The sequence below is a fragment of the Sarcophilus harrisii genome, chromosome 2 (assembly GCF_902635505.1).
Source record: "Sarcophilus harrisii chromosome 2, mSarHar1.11, whole genome shotgun sequence".
Lineage (NCBI taxonomy): Eukaryota > Metazoa > Chordata > Mammalia > Dasyuromorphia > Dasyuridae > Sarcophilus > Sarcophilus harrisii.
Genome location: NC_045427.1, coordinates 575,217,762 through 575,237,920, shown reverse-complemented (window position 1 = coordinate 575,237,920; position 20,159 = coordinate 575,217,762). Strand labels below are relative to the sequence as shown.

The 20,159-nt window shown below is 33.3% G+C and overlaps 1 protein-coding gene across 2 annotated transcripts in view; it reads left to right on the top strand.

The window, feature by feature from the left end:
* Positions 1–221: 221 nt before the first annotated feature.
* RAB11FIP2 (RAB11 family interacting protein 2) overlaps positions 222–20,159 on the top strand; it is a 61,639-nt gene continuing 41,701 nt past the window's right edge. Inside the window, exons 1-3 of one of the 2 annotated variants that reach the window (XM_023495668.2) lie at positions 222–1,159; positions 9,559–10,001; positions 10,638–11,106. In XM_023495668.2, coding sequence (XP_023351436.1) covers positions 807–1,159; positions 9,559–10,001; positions 10,638–11,106 — 1,265 coding nt within the window. In that variant the 5' untranslated portion in view covers positions 222–806. The remainder of the gene's footprint in view (positions 1,160–9,558; positions 10,002–10,637; positions 11,107–20,159) is intronic. The other variant, XM_003755342.4, reaches the window with a different exon arrangement.

The window sequence follows — 20,159 nt, the reverse complement described above, 5'->3', positions numbered from 1 at the left end:
GCCGGTCCAAGGGCGCCGCCAGGCCCTAAAAAGATCCGTAAGCCCCAGTCTGGCCTCACGTTCCACCGGCGCCTGTAGCGGCCCAGCCCCTTAGATGACCAAGAAGCGAGGGCCGCGGCCCGACAGCCCCTGCTTCTGAGAGGAGAGGAGGAGGAGGAGGAGGAGGAGGAGGAGGAGGAGGAGCAGGCGAGAAGAGGGAGGTGGAGGGAGGGCGAGAGGGAGAGGGCGCAGCCCGAGTCCGAGCCGCCGGGGGTTCGTATTAGTCGGGGGCTGGGGTCCAGGGCGGAGCCGACCCGACCTGAGGGAGACCCGGGAGCGAGGCGGGGGCGGGAGCCCGAGCAGGTGCCGCGGGGGAGGCCCCGAGCGGGCGTGCTGGGTAGGGGCGGCCCAGACCCGAGTAGGGAAACCGGCCCCCGCGCCGCGCCCGCCCCGCCCTCTGGGGCGCAGGTGACCCGGGCAGGCCTCACCTGTTCCTGGGGCCGGACCCGGAATTGAGCACCCCTCCCCCCCTTTCTCCAAGGCTAGTAGCTAGAAAAACCCCGAGCCTGGGGCGCCTGGGAGCGATCCGGGATCGGCCCGGCCCGGGGATGCCAGCCCCGGAGGCGGCGGCGGGCGGGGGCTCACGGGGCAGCTGCTCCGCCGGACCTCGAGGCTGGCAAGCTTTGCGACTGCAAGCAAATAGAAATCGGGCAACTTTGAGTTCCTCGTGAAGTGCCCTTAATATGCAGTCCCTGCAGACCTAGGCTTGGGGGATTTTCATTTATCGCTAGTTTGTAATCCCCCTCGGGGATCCCCCACAAGGCAAAATGATGTTGTCCGAGCAAGCCCAGAAGTGGTTTCCGACTCATGTGCAGGTCACCGTGCTTCAAGCCAAAGATCTGAAGCCGAAAGGCAAAAGTGGCACTAATGACACATACACTATCATCCAGCTGGGCAAAGAGAAATACTCCACCTCGGTAGCCGAGAAAAGCCTAGATCCGGTCTGGAAAGAAGAGGCCTCTTTTGAGCTACCTGGATTGCTAATGCAGGGCAATCCCGAGAAATACATTCTTTTCCTGGTAGTCATGCACAGGTCTTTGGTGGGTCTGGACAAATTTTTGGGGCAGGTGGCAATCGATCTCAATGACATCTTTGAGGACAAACAGAGAAGGAAAACAGAGTAAGTCATGCACTTTATTTTCTTGTTTTGCAGTGTTTGAAATATATCTCGTCTTGTCAACAAACAGGACACTTTTTATTTATTTGAGAGACAGGTTTTTAGGACTTTTAACCACTCCATTCACATGAATGAATCAAAAGTAAAAAAAAAAAATAATAACTCGCAGGGGAAAAAAAAAAAAAAACCTTTAAAAACAATATTGCACAGATTCCATTCTGTTATTTGTTTTATTTTAAAGTAGTCATCTGTTTAAGATTTACAAATGTTAACTTTTTTTGGTAATGACTTTTGGAGTGAGATTAAGATTACTTGTCACTAAAAGCTGTCACTTTTAGCCTTATAAAAAATGGGTAAGTATGCTTATAATCCTGAAAATTAGTCAAAGAGAAGGGGTAATTACAAAGTTTAGTAGCCTCTGGGGGGAAAATATAACAAGCATATTAGGGTAGTGTTTTATTGTTAAATTTCAAAAGTTTAGGATTTCTTATTCCATTTTAGGATACTTATATTTCTTTGTCAACTGTTGCTCTATCTCAAGACAACTTAGTATATTCCATAGCATTTGGAAATCTAGAATTTGCAAGTTACATAAATGTCTCATTTCTGACCTTGAATATTCTTATAACTTCTTTTATATTTTCATTCTAACCATGCCAGCAAATGACTTCAAAATTACTTCCACAAAGCTAATATATTTGTCCATATTAAGTGCTTCAAGATTAAAAGTATTGATTCAGTTCTTAGGATGAAGAAGCTTAATAACATGTGCATTGGAGACAGGGCCTTCTTAATAGGAATCTTTAGTTACGAGACCTATTTTTTATAAAAACAATAATAAGATAAGTAAAAATCTCAACACTAAATATTAAAACGAAACAAAGTACTTCCAGAAGTAGGAAGTACTGCCTAATTCAACTTTTAACCCAAGAATAATATGAAGAAATAATCAGTTTTGTTATATTCTGGAAAGAAGTACAGGTTGAATTACAGGTCTACAAACTTGGAAGAGACAAATAGAATGTTTTGAGAGTAATTCACTCAACCACAGTCAAATTTCGTCTTTAAAAATCATTTGACTAGTGTAGATTTACCTAATGACATAATTTCACATACTTTAACTATAAATGTGTAGACTAAAGTATATATTGCTTCCGAACTTTTAGAAAATACTTTTTGGGGGAGAATCCATATTCTAAATCCTGATCCATGGTTTGTGTTAGTGATAAATGCCAAGAATGTAAACTTAAAAGTGAAAATAACTATTTAATAATTAAGATGAAAATGTCCTGAGGAAAAAAGGAAAAGACAGAAAGATAAAATGGATAGTATCTGTGCTGTTAGTACCACAGTGAAATACATTTTGTATTTCCTTTTTAAAAAGAGTATTTTATTTTCCATTGAATTTTTTTTCATATTATTGGGGTTTTTTAAAATAATGTTTTATATGTTAAAATTGGTGTATGCATGTTAGGAGATGCTTTAAAGACTAAGAACATACTTTCAAGTATCATGATTATGAATTTCTTAACGCCACATTAATTTTCAGATTTTATACTATATTTTCAAATATTTGATACATTGTGTTACTGACGTATTAGGAGTACATTTTCCAAATAAATAGTTGATCTAACTGAAAACTTAACAATTCTTAGTTTGAAATAACTGTTTTCCTTGATTCAAGATCTTTTTGTATGTGGTAGCATTTATTCAAAAAAGTGGCAGTTGACAGTCTAGTTTCAATGGGCATAAGTCTGCATGTGTATGTTGACTTAAATAAAATTGATTAGTATTGTTTGAAAATCAAATTGTTGCTCCATAGTATATTACCTAGGCTTATAATGTTATTGTACCCAAGTAATTTTCTTATGTTCTTTTTTTTTTTTCCTTTGTATGGGGATGAATGAGGACCAGGTTATTTGATGAAGTGTCTTTATTGGTAATATTTCTAGTTTTTTAATATATTTAATAGCTTCCTCTTTCCAGCACAGCTGTACATATGGCCTTGCAAAAGACAGACTTGAGTCGCTGGTGTATTACAAAAAAAAAGATATTTAATATTCTGCACAATGCTGAACTCTGTCAGCAATTCCCAAGTGTTTTTTAGAAAATCAATATGAGTGATGAAGGCTACCGGCTGATTTAGAATTCCCATAAAAACTAGAGGGTGATACTTTTCCCCCCCTTTGATATTGAACTAAAGAAAGATATTTACAGGTTGATTTATTCCAAATTGCATTATGATAGATAAAGGATGAAATTCTGTAAACTTGTTCTGTTTTTCACTGACCCTACTCATCACTTTTTGTCCTTAAAGAAAGAAGGGAAAATGGCTGAATCTGAATAATTTAAGTACTGGCCTAGAGAGTACTTCTGTGTCTTCAACTTTAATGGCTTGGTGCTGGCATGAGACTTGAGAAAATAAAACCATGTTTAATATAACAGAATAATAAAATTGTGCATGCTGTTATGTAATATCTATTGCTTTTTTACAGCAATACATTGTGTGTTTAATGCTCATGAAAATAGTATTTGGAATCCCTAGAGTTAGATATGATGCAGGCATGAGCTTTTTAAAACTTCTCTGTGCAGCCTTGCCAGTGCACCTGCATTCTGGCCTGTAGCACCCTTAATGCCAATCTTTTTCCCACTTCTGACCAAATAGCACCAATTGTTTGGGAATAGTTTCCACATGTGTGATGATTTTTCTAACATGGACTGGTGCCCACTAAAAATTGAATTGAGGCCATATTGAGTTTAAATCCAAGACTCAAGAGATGAAAAAAAAAAAATCAGCATTAATCCACTAAGCCTTAAACACTATGTCTTCATTTTATCTTTAGGAAGCCTGGGAAAACAAATGATATCTCAAGAATGGTTCTTGAAGGCCTCATTAAGACTTCCATGTTATAGCAGCATAAAAACAACATCAAAGCAATTTAAATTACTTCTTATGCTTATACTTTTATTCTGAAGTTTTATGTTTTAGCTTGTGGATACACTGTTGATCTGGTGAAGGACTTAGATAATTGGTAGACTGTACGTGCCTACCTCAACTATAATGTCAACTACCTTTTTGTGCTTCCCATTAAAGTTTGCCTGAAGCTTTAGAGCAGAGATTTTAACATAGGGTCTCTGAATTAATAAAAACAGAAACAAAAACAATGCTTTTTCTGATCACTTCTTTACTATAACTGGTATTACAATTTTATGCATACAATTAAATATTTGCATTTAAAACACTTCTGAGAATGGGTCCACCAGCTTTACTAGACTGCCAAAGGAGAACTCTACACAAAGGATATCCCTGCTTTGGAGCTATTTTATAACTTTATTAATTCTAGAAACATAAAAACAACGATATCTTTGACCTCTGCTTCCTGATAATCAATGTCCTAAAATTTAAATATATATTCTGCAATAAATGTGTCTTAACTAATTGGTAACTGGGTTGTTTATCAGAAAAAAAACTCTTTTAGAATGTTCAAAGAGAATTCAAAATCATTGATTTTTTTTTTTAGATTAAATCCTGTGCAAATTATTTTACCAAGTTGGGCCTTAGTTTCCCATTTAGTAAAATGTAGGAATTGAACTATTCAAATCCATAAAGTTTATTTCACATCTGCTCCACAAATCTTTTTGCTAGGATTTAGAAAGGACAAGAAGTTGAAGTTACTGCCATCGTGGAGTATATGTTTAGTAAAAGATATGTACAAAAATAACTCAATTAAGAGTCAATCTGTTGGCAAAGGAGTTTCAGACTTAGAATAAGAACTGGATTTGAACCCTGGCTTAGTCACTTAGAGCTGATGGGACTTATCCTCAACCTCAGTTTTTTTTTCTGTAGAAATAATGTTTTTGTGACTTAATTTCATTAGGTTGTTGTGAGGATGAAATAAGACAACATATAAAGGGGTTCATAAATTTTAAAGTTCTATATAATTGTCAGCTATCATCATCATCTACTGTTTTAAAGTGCTTTGGGACTTTAGAAGAAGGAGCAGTTACTTCCAAGTATGAGACTGTGAATGAATATTAATATTGGTATTAAGTGAAATTATTTGTTATGCTTATATTTTGTCCTTGTCAAAACATTTTACAGATTTAGGGGTTTTGTGTAAAAATTCTATGATTCTGTTTTCCTTTCCTCTTTTGTTCTTTTTCCTTAGGGTTATAGTTCTACCTATGTTTAATAGTGTGACACCTCTAGATATTATTTATCCATTGTTACATTCTCAATTGATGGGTTTTTGATGAATAGTTTACCTTTTTTCCTCTAGATTATTGCTGTTTTATGATGTATCATCTGTCAAATATTTCTCAATATGAATATTAATAATTAGTTCCATAGCTACATTGGCAAGGCAATAGCCATTACATTGGTAAGACAATAGTAACTACATTTGTGTTTGTTTTGCTTTTTCTATCTGAAAGATTGTAGTACCTTTGTATCCCATTTTCTAGTCATTAAATTTTCCAACTTACTTCACATTAGTGTTATTGTTAATTCTTTTTTTACCTTAGATCTTTTATTCTTTATGTAAGTTGTTTAACATTGTTGGTTCTTAATTGTTATTGTTTAATGTTAATTGAGTTGTTTTCTTAAATTTTTATTAATATTAGGTGCTTGTGAAAATGGTCAGCAGAAATACTTTTATCTAAATGATAGTATTGGAACCTGTATCTTAATTTTGAATCAAGTTATGGACTTCCCACACATAGCTAGATCTTTATTTTTATAATTAAATTTATGTACAAATTAATCTCATAACTAAGATTTGTTTGTGGGTTGTTTTTTAAAATGTTCAGTACCTTTGATGATACTATATAGCTTTTTGTCTTCTTTCAGTCATTCAAGAGGTCAATATATTAGAAGAAACAAATTAGGAGTTAAGAAATCTAGAAGGCTGTCTGCTACAAATTAGGGTTATATAACCTTGGTTCAGACATTTAACTTAATCTGGGCCACCAGTTTTTCAGCTCAAAGTTGAAGGGATTGATTACAGAATGATTTTAAAGTTCCTTTGAATTCTAACGAAAGTCTGACAGTTTTTTTAAATATTAATAACAAAAGTAATAATTATGGTGTATAGGATATTGATAATGTTATGTTATTGGTCTTCATAAAAATCTCATAGTTGCCTTGTCTTATTTAGAATTAATAGTGATACCGAATCTAGGCCTCTTTCTACTGTACCATAAGTACCTATCTTTGATATTTCCAAATTTAAATAGTAATAGTGGTTTAGAGAAAATTTCTTGGATGTCTATTATTAGAAGATGTATTCTCTTAGTTGTTGGTTTTTGTATACTTTTCTATCTAAATATATATGATGATTCTATTGTGTCTTACGTATTTTGAATGTGACCTGTGTAAAATTGAGTCATTTAATTCCTTTTTAACTAAAAAACTTTTTAGGTTTGACTTTTGGGTTTTGTAATGTCTTACTCATTTCTATGTATACTTTGATCCAATGACACTGGCTTCCTCATGGAAAACATTCCATTTCCTAACTCTAGGCATGTTCACTTGCTCATTCTCTCAGCCTGGAATTCTTTCCAATTCGTTTTTGCTTTTGGCTTTCCTACCTTTCTTCCAATTCCAGGTAAAATCCCAACTTCTTCAGAAAGATCTTCTGGATTCTCCTTTGTCTTCAGTTTATTATATATATGTCTTGATTGTATATATTTAGTTTTCAATATTGTCTTCCCCATTAGAGTTCCTTGAAAGCAGTGATGTCTCTTGCCTTTCTTGTGTTCTAAGTGCCAGTGTCTGGCTTGTGGATCTGTGGACTTTTGTGTTTAGTGTTTGTGGACTTTCACAAAGACTTTTGTGTTACTTGATAATGAAGTAAAATATCCATACTTTCAGAGGAGTTATTTAAACAAAGTCTGTTGATAAACATTTGGTAAGCTTTTATGTTCTTTTGCAGAGTGTTAACTAATTTGCCCTTGTAAGAAGAACCCCTTGTGATATTCTGAAAATTGTGGTATTTTTCATGGTTAAAGATGCTATAAATGAAACTTAAGTAAACTATGCCTTGCATACGCTATTTAAATAAAGTGTGTAGTATATTGGAACGAAATGTCTGAAAATAGAAAACTTTATTTTAAATTAGTTTTAAATATTTCCATTTTAATATACTGTTACATGAAGTACATGGATGCTAGCAGGAGGCATTTAAGCTTTTCTTTTTCAGTAATCTTAGCTCAGTTTATTAGTAATCAGATTTCTCAGCATTGTGTTCAGTTTGCATATTTTATAAAAACTCAATTCAACAAACATTTATTAAGCTCTTCTTGTATATAAAGTATTGTTTTAGGCATTGAGGATGCTCCTTGGTCACCTCCCCTTTCCCCCTTCCAATCCTTAATAAATTGTATTACCATCACAAAGCTTCACAAAACCTTTTACTTGGATTGGGAATGGAAGGGATTGGGGAAAAAATGTATACAGTTAATAAAAAACTAGTAACTTCAGGGGCCTGGGTGCAGGGTTTAACAGTTTGAGGGTATTAAAGAAAAGTTTCCTATTGGAGAAGGCACCTGAGTTAAGACTTGAAGGGAGGTTGGGATTCCAAGAAGTACATTAGGAGGGCAAAACATTCCAGCTTGGGTGGGGGCATGGAGGTTAGAGATGTTCTTGTACATATTCAGATGGAACAGAATGACTATGGGGATAAAAATGAAATAAAGATTGGAGATAGATTGTTAAAGCCTTTGAATGGCCTACAAAGAACCATGATGAGAGGACAAGGCTAATGGCTTTGTGATTGGAAAGAGGAATAAATGATATGTGGAGTCCTGCTTAACAAGATTTCCTATTTGATTGGGTAGGAGATAAGGGAGATTCGAGATGAATTAAAGTTGGCTCCAAGATGGCAGTCCTAAGTAAATTATATGATAGTGATCCTATCCACAAGAAATAGGGAAGTTAGATGAAGATAAAGGTTGAGAGGGAAAAGATTATCAAAAACAAAAACCCATTTTGGACATGTTTGAGTTTGAATCACCTATGTGACATTCAGGTGAAGATGTCTAGCAGGTAGGTGATAATGTGAGACAATAGTTAGCATTTTAAAGATTTTAAGTACTTGACATATATGTTAAGTTTATAACATTGTAAGATAGGTGTTATTATTTGCTTTTTACTCCTGAGGAAACTGAGGTATACAGTTTCAGATCAGATTTGAATTCAGGTCTTATTGATTCCATGTCCAGATTTTTATGTGTGGTTCCATCTTATGTAGATTTGGACATCATCTGTATAGCCGTAATAATTGTACTCATGGAACTGATGAGATCACAGAGACTATGAAGAGAGAGCTATATTAGTTTCTATTTATAAATTTAATATAAAATATAGTATAAATAAGTTGCATTATGTCCCCAATGGTCTTTAAAGTTATCAAATTATTTCTCATTAGGATGAGGTAAATGTACTTATTGTACCCAAGTAGTATTTATAGCGTTGAAGGACTTTGGGAGAGTCATTTTTCAAAGAATTTGATCATTATTTGTATTGTAAATTGCCTAACTCAAAAAGAATTTTTATTGGTGAATGCTTTCAGATTCTCTCCTTCAGTATTTTTCAATGTCAAGAAAATTTACTTAGGCCATTAGCAACACTTATCACATATGGAAACATGTTAGCTATTACTGATAAGAATTTTAAAGGTGAGTGATTTTAAAATCATATAAGAAAAGGTCATTTAAAAAGGTATACTGACACTTCTGTTTTCAAGCCTATTCAACTAGCTTCATTTCATAGCATAGCAATAGTTGTATAACCTCTTTGAAAATGGATAAACCTAGAAATGTACAGGATTACTAAATTGGATAAACACTGTTATTCCATTTTTAAATTGTCTTGAAATGTCAAATTATGAAAAACAATCATTTACATATAAATTTTAAGGTTTTCTGTCTAATGAAAGTACACCTTATTATGTTTTAGCTTTAATTTTTAAATCCTTTTATAGTATTCTCCTTATATTGGAATGTTTTAATATAGATTGGCTGGATGCATGTGTTTATTTTGGAAATAGTTGCTATTCTCCCATAATTTTTTTATTTTTATTTTTTTGATTTAAGAAATTAAGGGAAGGTACTGCGCTTTAAAATATCAGAAAAAAATTGTAGACCTATGGGTACTTACATTTGAGTTGGGGCAGAGTAGGTGATGGGTACTGCAAAAAGCTTTATTTAAAGGAAATTTAAAATATACAAACTTTCTAAGTTATGTTTTGTAGTCTTGTCAGCAGTTTGTTACCTCAATCTTAGGGTTCAAAGATACCTTAATTGGAATTTTTTTTTGAGTATTTGGTGATATTTTGCAAATAATAAATCTAATGAACATAGCTGAATGCCTGATGCAGCCCAATCTTTCCCTTCTTTTTAAGGTGGTTTAGATTAGAATCCAAACAAGGGAAAAGAGCCAAAGACAGAGGACAAATAAAGGTCAACATTCAATTTATGAGGAACAATATGACAGCCAGTATGTTTGATCTATCCATGAAGGACAAAACAAGATCTCCTTTTGCAAAACTGAAAGATAAAATGAAAGGCAGAAAGAATGATGGGACGTTTTCTGATACATCTTCAGCAATCATTCCAAGTACTCACATGCCTGATGCTAACACTGAACTTTCAAGTAGTGAAATACAGATGAAATCCAGACCAAAAAAGCCTTTTCTTTTGGGACCTCAGCGACTTTCTTCAGCTCATTCAATGTCTGATTTAACTGCATCACATGCTTCTTCAGAGAAATTGAAGACTACCACAATTGGTCATACACATCTTTTCAGGCGCCAATTAGAGTCATTTGAATCTGTTGAGGAAAGTGGTAAGTGAAATGTTAAGTTGGAAAATACTTTTTTTTTAGTTTTTTTAAAATGAGTTCTCAGTCCTTTTATTAGTAAGTAATGTAAATTCATTTCTATTTATAGCAAATTTTCAGCATGAATTCTTTAGTTTTAAAACTTCCTTTTATGGTCTAATTCTCTTTTATTGCTATTTTTCCATATTGAAGACTTTATAACATTTAATTCTGTATAGATTGTGTTACAGAATACATACTTTCTGGGGTCAGAAATGTCTTTGAAAATAAATCCTGCATATTAATTATGAGTTTAATAGTAAATGATTTAAAAAACACACAAATCCTTGAAATACTTTATAGCTTTCTCATACCAAGAAGATACATTGACACTAGTTTGTTTATATCATGCTTTGTCCGAAGTGAAGAGCTTATTAGGCACATGTTTAGTAATGCTGTAACTGTCATTTGCTTAGAACTTTTGTGCCATTATACAGTGGCATCTTAAAATGAATTATTTTACAAGATTATTTTTAAGGTTAATATCTTGGAAATAACTAATTACTCAACTTCTAAAAACAGAACCAGTGTGCACACTGAATGTGTCAAATAGTATGATGTAATGTCTCACTGGCTATGTATTAACTACAAAATTGTTTGCAGGAAGTCTCAAATCTCCACATAGAAGAACATTAAGTGCTGATACTTCTAAAATCAACCAACCTGACAGCATAGTTGATGAAGGTGAATCGTCTTTTGGAACACAAAATGACCCATTTACAAATGTGACTGCTTCATTACCCCAAAAATTTGCAACACTGCCAAGAAAAAAAAATCCATTTGAAGAAAGCAGTGAATCTTGGGACAGTGGTATGAATTTATTTTCAAAACCAGTTGAAGTCAAAAAAGAAAATAAAAGAGAGAAAAGAGAGAAAGTTAGTCTTTTTGAAAGAGTGACTGGGAAAAAGGATAGCAGGAGGTCTGACAAACTTAGCAATGGGGGTTCAGACAGCTCTTGTGACTTGAAATCACCTAATGCATTTGGTGAAAATCGCCCGGATTATTTTGATTATGATTCTACTAACCCGTTTACAACAAACTTCAGGACTACAAACATGATGCCATCTTCTAGGTAAGCTTAATCTTGGAGGGGAGTATGGTATTTTGAAAAGTAAAGTAAATGAAAGAATAAAACACCCCAGATGTTTGATTATTTGAAATACCCCTCATTCATTTCATTTGAATTATGATTTTTGTTTATAGTCTCTTTTTGTAGCTGTACTTTTGCTCCTCATTACAGTGGTTCTTCTATACTTTGCAATTACAGTGGACAACAAATCTTTCATGTATTTTCTTATACTTTTAAAAAAGTTGGTAAAATTTAAGGAATGAATGTTAATCTTTTTTGATGAGATATAGTAATGGGTATCCTTATTTACTCATTTTAGAATTTTCTGTCTTAAAGTAAGATTGTTATATTGTAGATAATAATGCTTTAAAAGACTAACCTGTGCCACATGCTTTAAAAGCAGGAGCAGACTAATATAGGCTACATTTTGAAAACAACTACCTTATATCTCAAGTTAAACTTCATATTGCTATGATATTTGGATGAGTAACCATCCTTAGAAGGTTTTTATATTTTAAGAATGTTTCTTAATTCTTGTAATATCCCTTGAGACTGCAAGTAACTGTTGCTCATGTGGTAGCTTATATAAAGTCATAGCACTATCAAGTTTAAAGGTAGAAGTAGAATTCAGAATACCTGATTCACATATAGTGTGAATATATAGTATTATATATATTCCTGTATATGTCTATATATGTCAAGGAATATATGCATTCATTCTGTATTTTTAAGGAAAGTATCAGAGGTTGAAAAACATGAAAATATTTATTTGTAGAGATTTGCAGAAATTTTGTTTGGAAAAGCAGTGTTGAGATTTTGCTATTTAACTATGGATTCATTGCATTATATTCTTAGAGATAATTGACTGATTTCAAAAATTTGGCTTTATTCTCTTTTCACTACCTTCCTGTCACCTTACCCCATCTCTGTTTCTCTCTGTCGCTCTCTCTTTCTCTTTGTCTCTCTGTTTCTGCCTGTCTCTGTCTCTTTCTGTCTGTCTCTCTCTTTAAATAGGGATTCTGTTGAAAAATGTTCCATTATCTGTTTTCTGTGTTTGAGCTCTGATGGACAGAAAGACCTGTCAAGCAAAATCGGTACTAAAAATTTAGAAGAAATATATGCTTTTTTTTTTCCTTGAGAAAGATTAGGTGGTTTTCTATGGTTTAAAAAAACCTAGTGGAATTTCTTAACATGTTTCCCAAAGAAATTTATTGTTATCATTCAAAATAGTATTGCCATTTCATTTCATTGAGAATTACAAATATGTGTGTGTGTGTGTGTGTATCTTATTTTAAAACAATTTATTTCCTTGATATTGTAACAAGCCTCATTTCACTAAATCCCAAAAGTATAGTACATATACAACGTACTATAGTTTTACATTTCATAAAACAAAAACATCAATACTAATTATGAAAAAGGATTCATTTTATAAATATGGAAATTGAAGTACATATTACATAAATGTTTAACATTTAACAAGCATTAAAGTTTTGTAACATGCTATATATAATTAGTTGACAGCATACAGCTTTGGGTTTTCTAACTAATTCTAGTTTTCTTTCCTTTATACTATAATTTCTTTGTTCTTTTCCATTTTTTTCTATTTTCTCTTATTCAGCTTTTTATGCAAAAGTTTGGCCTAAAATAAGATGATTATTTTAAAGGACCTCAGTGAGTTTTGAGGAGCTTTAAATTCCAATTAGGTGAAAAAGAAGGAATAGTAAGAAGGATTTAAAATAAAAGTAGGAGGATAAAGTTTTTTAAATTATAAAGTGTTAAAGATTGTTTTGCTCACATGAAGTCAGTTTGTTATCAAATATGGGATGAAAAGGGCCATTTGCATCTAACCCAGTGTAAATGCAATCAAGAGTTTTGAATGCAGGAATTCTACTTGGTCATCTAGGCTTTCTAGTAGCTTACTTCAAAGAAAATGCAGAATTTTCTATTAAAACTGAGCTGTTTCAATATGTAGTTAAATTTTACATGGGTGAATTAGATTACCAGTGACTTATTTTTAGTAGTGGTAAGTTAAATTTAAAATACCATAGATTAAAAAAAAAATACCATAGATTGACAAATATGTTTGAAATCTAGGAACTAACTTCAAAATGTGAGCAGAAAGAATTTTTTGGCTTTCAAGGAAATAAAAGCTAGAGGGGGGAAAAAGAAAACATTCTAACTCAAAGCATTGATCGAATATTGACAGAATAATCTTTAAAGGATCTTTTTAGAAAATTCAAAAACTATCTTACCAATCTCTAGATAAAGTATTTTTTGGGAGGTGAAATATAGGAAAATAGAGTTAGTGATTCCTTTCCATATTTCATCTTTTTCTTTGTATCTTTTTTAATGATTTACTCTTCCCTATCCCCATGCTTACCATTTTTTCCACTATGTCTCTGGTGATTTTGACATTTGATCCTTGGAATACCTTACTTGTGTCAGTTGTTTCCTGGATAAAGGGCACTATCTGGCACCTTGAATCTGTTTTCAAGATATTGTAAAATGAAATAGTGTATCAACTGAAAAAAATAAAGCACACCTCTATAATTTCACGTGAGATTTCCCTCAAGTGACATGTCACAGTATTTGTGATTTTTCAAGCCCTATCATGTAGCATGGCAAAGTATATAATAAAGCCATAGTATAGATCTTCAGGATTATGATTTTTAAAAAAAACCTCATAATTTTAAAATGTAGAACAGAAACACAGTGATATCTAGTTTTTATCAATAGTGTATAAAAAGGTAAAAGGTAGGTAACTTGACTTAAAAATAAAATTTGTGTTAAACTTTAGAAGATAGCCTAATCTTGTATATACATTCAGAACTTATTTCAGTGTTGAGGAAGGTTTCTCTTTCTAAAAGTCTTTTATTCTTAGCTACTTTCCTATCTTATCCTTTGCAGTGACAGTGTAATTTAGTTGATTTTTCATATTAAAGCACAGAATGAATAAAGTCTGTTCATTATATATTATGATTATGTCTTGGGTAATACTAACAAGATGTGTTTTGAATTGTTTTCTGTTAACGGTCAAGGTCACATTTTCACTAGTTCTCTTTGTAACTATTTGTGAGAATGTTTGGTCTGGACAACTATAGGACCTGATTATCTTCTATTTGAAGTACTTGGTCCATAACTGAATTGAATGATAATAATAGCTAGCATTTATGTAGTTAGTGCTCTACAGTTTGCAGAGCTCTTGAACTATCTCATTTGATTCTCCCCACAACTTTGTGAGATAAAAATTATCATCACTGTTTTATAGATGGCCATATTTGATATTTGATAGATGGCCATATTTGAACCCAGCTTTTCCTGACAACACTTACAATGTTTTATCTACTATGCCAACTAGTTGCCTCCATTTTAGTATCATACTAACTATAACAGGAAAAGTTGAGGTTTATTTTATAGTTTATTTTGCTAGAGAGAGAACTCAATATACCAGGCAATCTGACTGCATTAAAGAACAAGTTTAAGATATTTCCTGGTTTATCACTCCTTATCTAGTAAAGTTAATTTAAAAAAAAAAAAGACTTCAGATTATAGGATCATAGAGTGATAGCTGAAAGGAACTGAACAAAGCTTAACTGTTTTGCTGAGGGTCACATAGCTCTAAATTTCAGAGTACTTGGTAGTGTTTCTGTTTTCAAGGTGTTACCTAGTTATGATGCAAGTAATGGAGAATTTTAATCTGTTTTGATTGCATAAGCCATCTTTGTGTATGGCGATAAAGGCAATGATAAGACTGGCTATATAAAGCCCACTTTGGGGCCAGAAAGATGGGTCTAAGGTGACCTCTGACATGTGCTAGCTGTGTGACCCTTGGTAAATCACTTAATCTCTTAATGCTCTGTGCAATTTTCTAAGAATGACTTTCAGAGATGATAATATACATCAAAAGAAAGAGTTTCTTCATCTTTTCAGTTTTTTGGGAGCTGGCCATTGTCTTGTTAACTTCTTCAGCGCTTCACATAACAAACACTGGTGCTGATGTTTATTGACCACTTTTATATATATGTCTCCATTTTCTAGCTTGATATTCTTTGCTACTTTACATGAATTGCACTATCCATTTAAACTGGCTTTCTTTTCCATACATGATATTAAATCTTTCATCATTATATCCCTTGTACAATCTGGATCCCCATGTATGGAATTTAATTCTTTTTAAGCCTCTTTTTAGGAATCTTTAGTTTCTTTCAAATTTCATCATAAACACCAGTTTCTACAGAAGACTTCTCCTAATCCCCAAGGCAATTAGTGTCTCCTTGTCAAAATTACTTGTGTATACTTAAATTTGTCATTCCTTGAGCAATTATTAAGTACTTTCTGAGAACATTTCTAAGGCATTATGCCAAGTGCTAGGGATATACAAAGATACAAATGAAACATACTACTTGTGAGGAAGACAACCTTTTGGTATGTAGTATATATAGAATTATACATAGAAAGAATTTAAGATAGTTTTAGGAGAGTTAGTCAATACACATTCATTAGGCTCCTACTATTGGTCAGGCACTATGCTAATTGCTGAGGAAGGACACTGTCAGCTGGAGGTTCAGTAAGACAATATATAAGGTGGCATTTGAGTTGAGTCTTGAAGGAAATCAAGAATTCAAGTACATATTTTACATGGTAGACTGTCAAAGCAAAGGCACAGTGATAGGGGTTGATAATAGGTAGACCAATATGGCTGGATTCTAGTATGGTGGAAAGAAAATACTATGTGATGAGACTGAAAAGATAAGAAGGGATAAGTTGAGGGCAGCTAGGTGATATAGTGAATAGAGCATCAGTCCTGAAGTCAGGAGTACCCGAGCTCAAATATGGTCTCAGACACCCAATACTTCCTAGCTGTGTGACCTTGGGCAAGTCACTTAACCTCAATGCCTCAGCCAAAAAAAAAAAAAGGAATAAATTGGGAAGGACTTTGCTAGAAGATTATTTGATGCTTAAAATAATAGGAAGCTGCTGAAGTTTATTCAGTTAGAAGAGGGAATATGACCAGACCTATCTGTTACTTTTTTAAATTAAATTTTATTTTCAAAGATGAAGATCTATCTTTTCTCCTTTTTACCTCCTTTACCCACATTGAGAAAACAAGAAACAAAATCACTCATACAAACATGGATAATGAAACAACAAATTTCCTAAGTGTCTATGTCTTTAAAAAAAAAAAAAGTTTGTCTGATCTCTGAGCCCATCACTTCTTTAGTAGGTAGGTTCCATGTTTATTCTAATTCTGTTCTAATTCTCTGAAATTGTATTTGGTTATTATGTTAAATTAGAATTTCTGAATCTTTCCAATATTGTTATTCTGTATGAACTGTTCTCCTGACTTCACCCTGCCCAGGTTTCTCTGAAACCATCTCCTTCACCATTGCTTATAGTACAATAACATTTTATCAATGATTTATGATCATGATGTGTTAAGATACTCCTTGATACACATTTTTTTATTTTTTAATTTATTGTTGCCATAAAAATATTTTTGTATATATGAGTCCTTTTCCACATTCTTTGATCTCTTCAGACTATAGATGTAGGGTTATTGATTACTAAGGCAAATGTTATACACAGTTTAATAGCTATTTAGTAGTTATATAAATAATTCCAAATTGCTTTCCAAATGACTGGGCCAATTCATAGCTTCCCCAACAAGGGAATAATGTACTTGTTTTCCCATAGTTCCTCCAATATTTATCATTTTCCCTTTTTTGGTCATCATTTTTAGTCTGATGGATCTTGAAGCAAAAGCTCAGTGTTATTTTGATTTACAAATCTCTAGTTATCAAAAATTTCAAAAAATTTTTCACGTGGCCATGGATTACTTGGATTTTTTTTCCTCTGAAAACTGCCACGTGTGGGGTAGACAAGCCAGCTTGGCTGAGGCAACGAGGCACTCAGAGAGAGAGATAGAGGGCAGCATGTCTTGGGTAAGTCAGACCATCTCCACCACTCTGACCACCATTTTCACTCAAATTTTGATGGAGGAAATAGCACTGTTTATGTCCCATTACCCTCAGCCATCATTCTGGGAAGTAGCCTGTATAGAGATTCTGTTTCTGTACAGAAAGGAAAGTTCTTCCCACTTCCCACTAAATTCTTAGTATTGTTAAATAATTCACCATCAGAAATTGGTAAATGATTTTTAGCAATGAAAATGATATTAAGGAGGCTGCACATCAAGGATTAAGATACTTGGCTGAAAACTTCCCATAGGTAGTGTTCTCCACCATTACGATGTGAATTCCTTGAGAGCAAGGCCTGTCTTAATTTTCTTTTTTGTATTCTTAGCATTTACCACTGGTTTACTTATAAATGCTTCATTCATTCAAATAGAGGTGCATACAGAAGATAAAATAATTCCTAGTTTATGAATCTAGAAAAGTTTTGCATGAATGAAAATAATGTAGTATTAGGGAAAATGTAGAGTGAAAAAAATCTTTGCATCACATATCTGTGATAGGGTGTGTTATGCAAGATATGTGGAAATTAACAGACATATAAGATTGAAAATCATTTACCAGTGTGTAAATTGTCAAAGATATGAATAGGTCCCCTTTTGAAAGACTGCCTTGAATTACCAATAATAGCACATGCAAATTAAAACTGAAATTTCATCTCTTCAGCCAACAAGCTGGCATAGATGACAAGAGATTTGGAAAAAAATTTGTGTCAGGGGAGCTATAAAAAGGCAGGCATACTATAGCATTGCTCCAATTGAATTGTTCCAACCAAACTGTAAGAAAAAGTGACTAAAATGTCCATATTCTGAAAAGTGGTCCCATATATAGTAACACTTATTCATGGTTACAAAAAGCTAGAAACAAAGTATTTGACAACTGGGAGATGGCTAAACAATACACAGTACATGAATGTAATGTAATAGTACTCCACAGTAAGAAATGGTGATGTGAGTTCAGAGAATTATGGGAAAACCTAAGTTAATGCAGGATGAAAAAAGAACCAGAAAAGAACACACAGAAAACCTACAGCAAATGGGGGAAAAAGAAAAGTAAAAATGGACCTTAGGTAATTGTAATGACCAAGTGTAGTACTAAAGAAATGTTGAAAAAACTTGTTCCCTTATCTCCTTCAAGGATGTAGGATAAGTACAGAATGTTGCATATACTATCAGATAAGGAATAACATGTTGATCCTTTTCCTCTACTGTAAAGTTGTTTCATATATATATGTGACAGCTAAATAGGAGGTGTGGAAAGGAAATATTTAGTAAAGATGACGATGTAAAATCAAAAAAGCACAGATAAAGTAAAAGAAAAGAAAAAATATAGTAGAAAAGAAGAGATGGAAAATGGAAAAAATCTAAAAGCTTTATTAAAAGAAAAAAAACTGAGACAGAAAGCATGAGAGGGAAGCATTTTAAAATAAAATTCCAATAAAAACACCAAAATATGGAGAATAATGCTAAATAAAGGATAAGCTCTATTGTTTAGAAACTTATATATGTTTGAGTTTTGAGTTATTTCTGTTTGCTTAAAACTAGCAAAATTAGAATATAATTAAATATAGAGGAAAAATCTAAAATGAATAGTTTGAATTACTCTAGTACTAGTATCTGTAACTCTTTAGGTCTAAAACACTGATTTGTTCCATCCTCAGTTCCTGGAATCAGGTTATTTCCACAAAAAGCAATGAGAAAAGAGATGGCTATACAATTGGACTTCTAGCTATAACAGGCTAGACACAGAACAAAATATCAAAATTGGGTTTGTCATATGTCTCTCATGCATTTTGAATAGCAGATCAGATTTCTGGATATTTCTTTCAGGGGTAAAGCCTCCCTCCCCAACTTTAGCCTTAGACATCTTGCTATTATAGAGAATAGATTTGCAAGGCTTTGGGACCAAGAACTCTTCATGATATTTTTATACAAAATCTAGATCTAAGTGAGAATTATGACACAGTCACTTTTTAGTATTGATACTGTCAGGGACTGTGTATTGTGATTTAATTTAGAATCCAAAGGTAGATCACCCTATCATTTATAGAGACGGCAACATACTTAAACAAATTGAAAATTTTGTTTTTTCTGTTTTTAAATATGGAATGTTTCTCAAAAAGCATTCAGTGGATGATTGACTACTACGTTTACACACGTATAGGCTCCCCTATTCTCTTTCTAGATGTCAAATCAAAATTAAATTCTATTGAAATAATTTTAAAACCTGGATACTGATTTATAAGAACCATTCTATTACAAGGAATATCAATTTAAGAAGCATTTTAAAAAAGTCTTATCAGGGACCTGAAAAGAACTTGGTTTCTACATCTGATCATGTCATAACAACCTGTTCACATTTAACTATTGGATTCTCTATGTGTTATCCTGTGTCCAGTGCATAAGAGCTCGTTAATTACCTAAACTATATCTCCATAGGTCTTGTTAATTACCCGTCTCCTGTCTCAGAGGACCTTGTTAATAACTTGTAGAGTCTCTCTAAAGAGGTCCTAACAACACATTAAAATTAAAGATGCTTTTCTTTTAGCACCTGTCAAGTGCTGTAAATTGAGAAATTTTCACATCAGTTTATTGGACTTACAACAGTTTTTGTGGATTTTTTTTTTTGTTTGTTTTCTCATTCTCTTTCAGTAAACTAACTTAACAAAAGTTTGACTTTCTTGTTAGAAGATTCTGTTTTGTTTTCCTTTCATTTTGCAGAATATAGATATTAATTTGTATTAGAGTCAGTAGGAGTATAGAATAATTGATCTTCTACAAATTAACCCACAGGGAAATAGAGCAATTAATGAAAAGTTATTATGAGTATCAGGATGACAAAGAATAAAAGTTTCAAGTAGTGTCCAGGGAGTTTATGCATAAAAGTTCTGGTTACTGTTAAGGGAACTTAACTCTGAAAATCTAAAAGTCTTAGTCATCATTTCATTGGCTGGCTACATTCTGTAAATTCCTGGGCACTAATAGATTAATGGATTTTTAAAAGTATCATCTGACAAAGGTTTTTTGTTTTTTAAATTTGGCCACAAATTTTCCGAATTAGATTTCCTAATAGTTCTGCTCA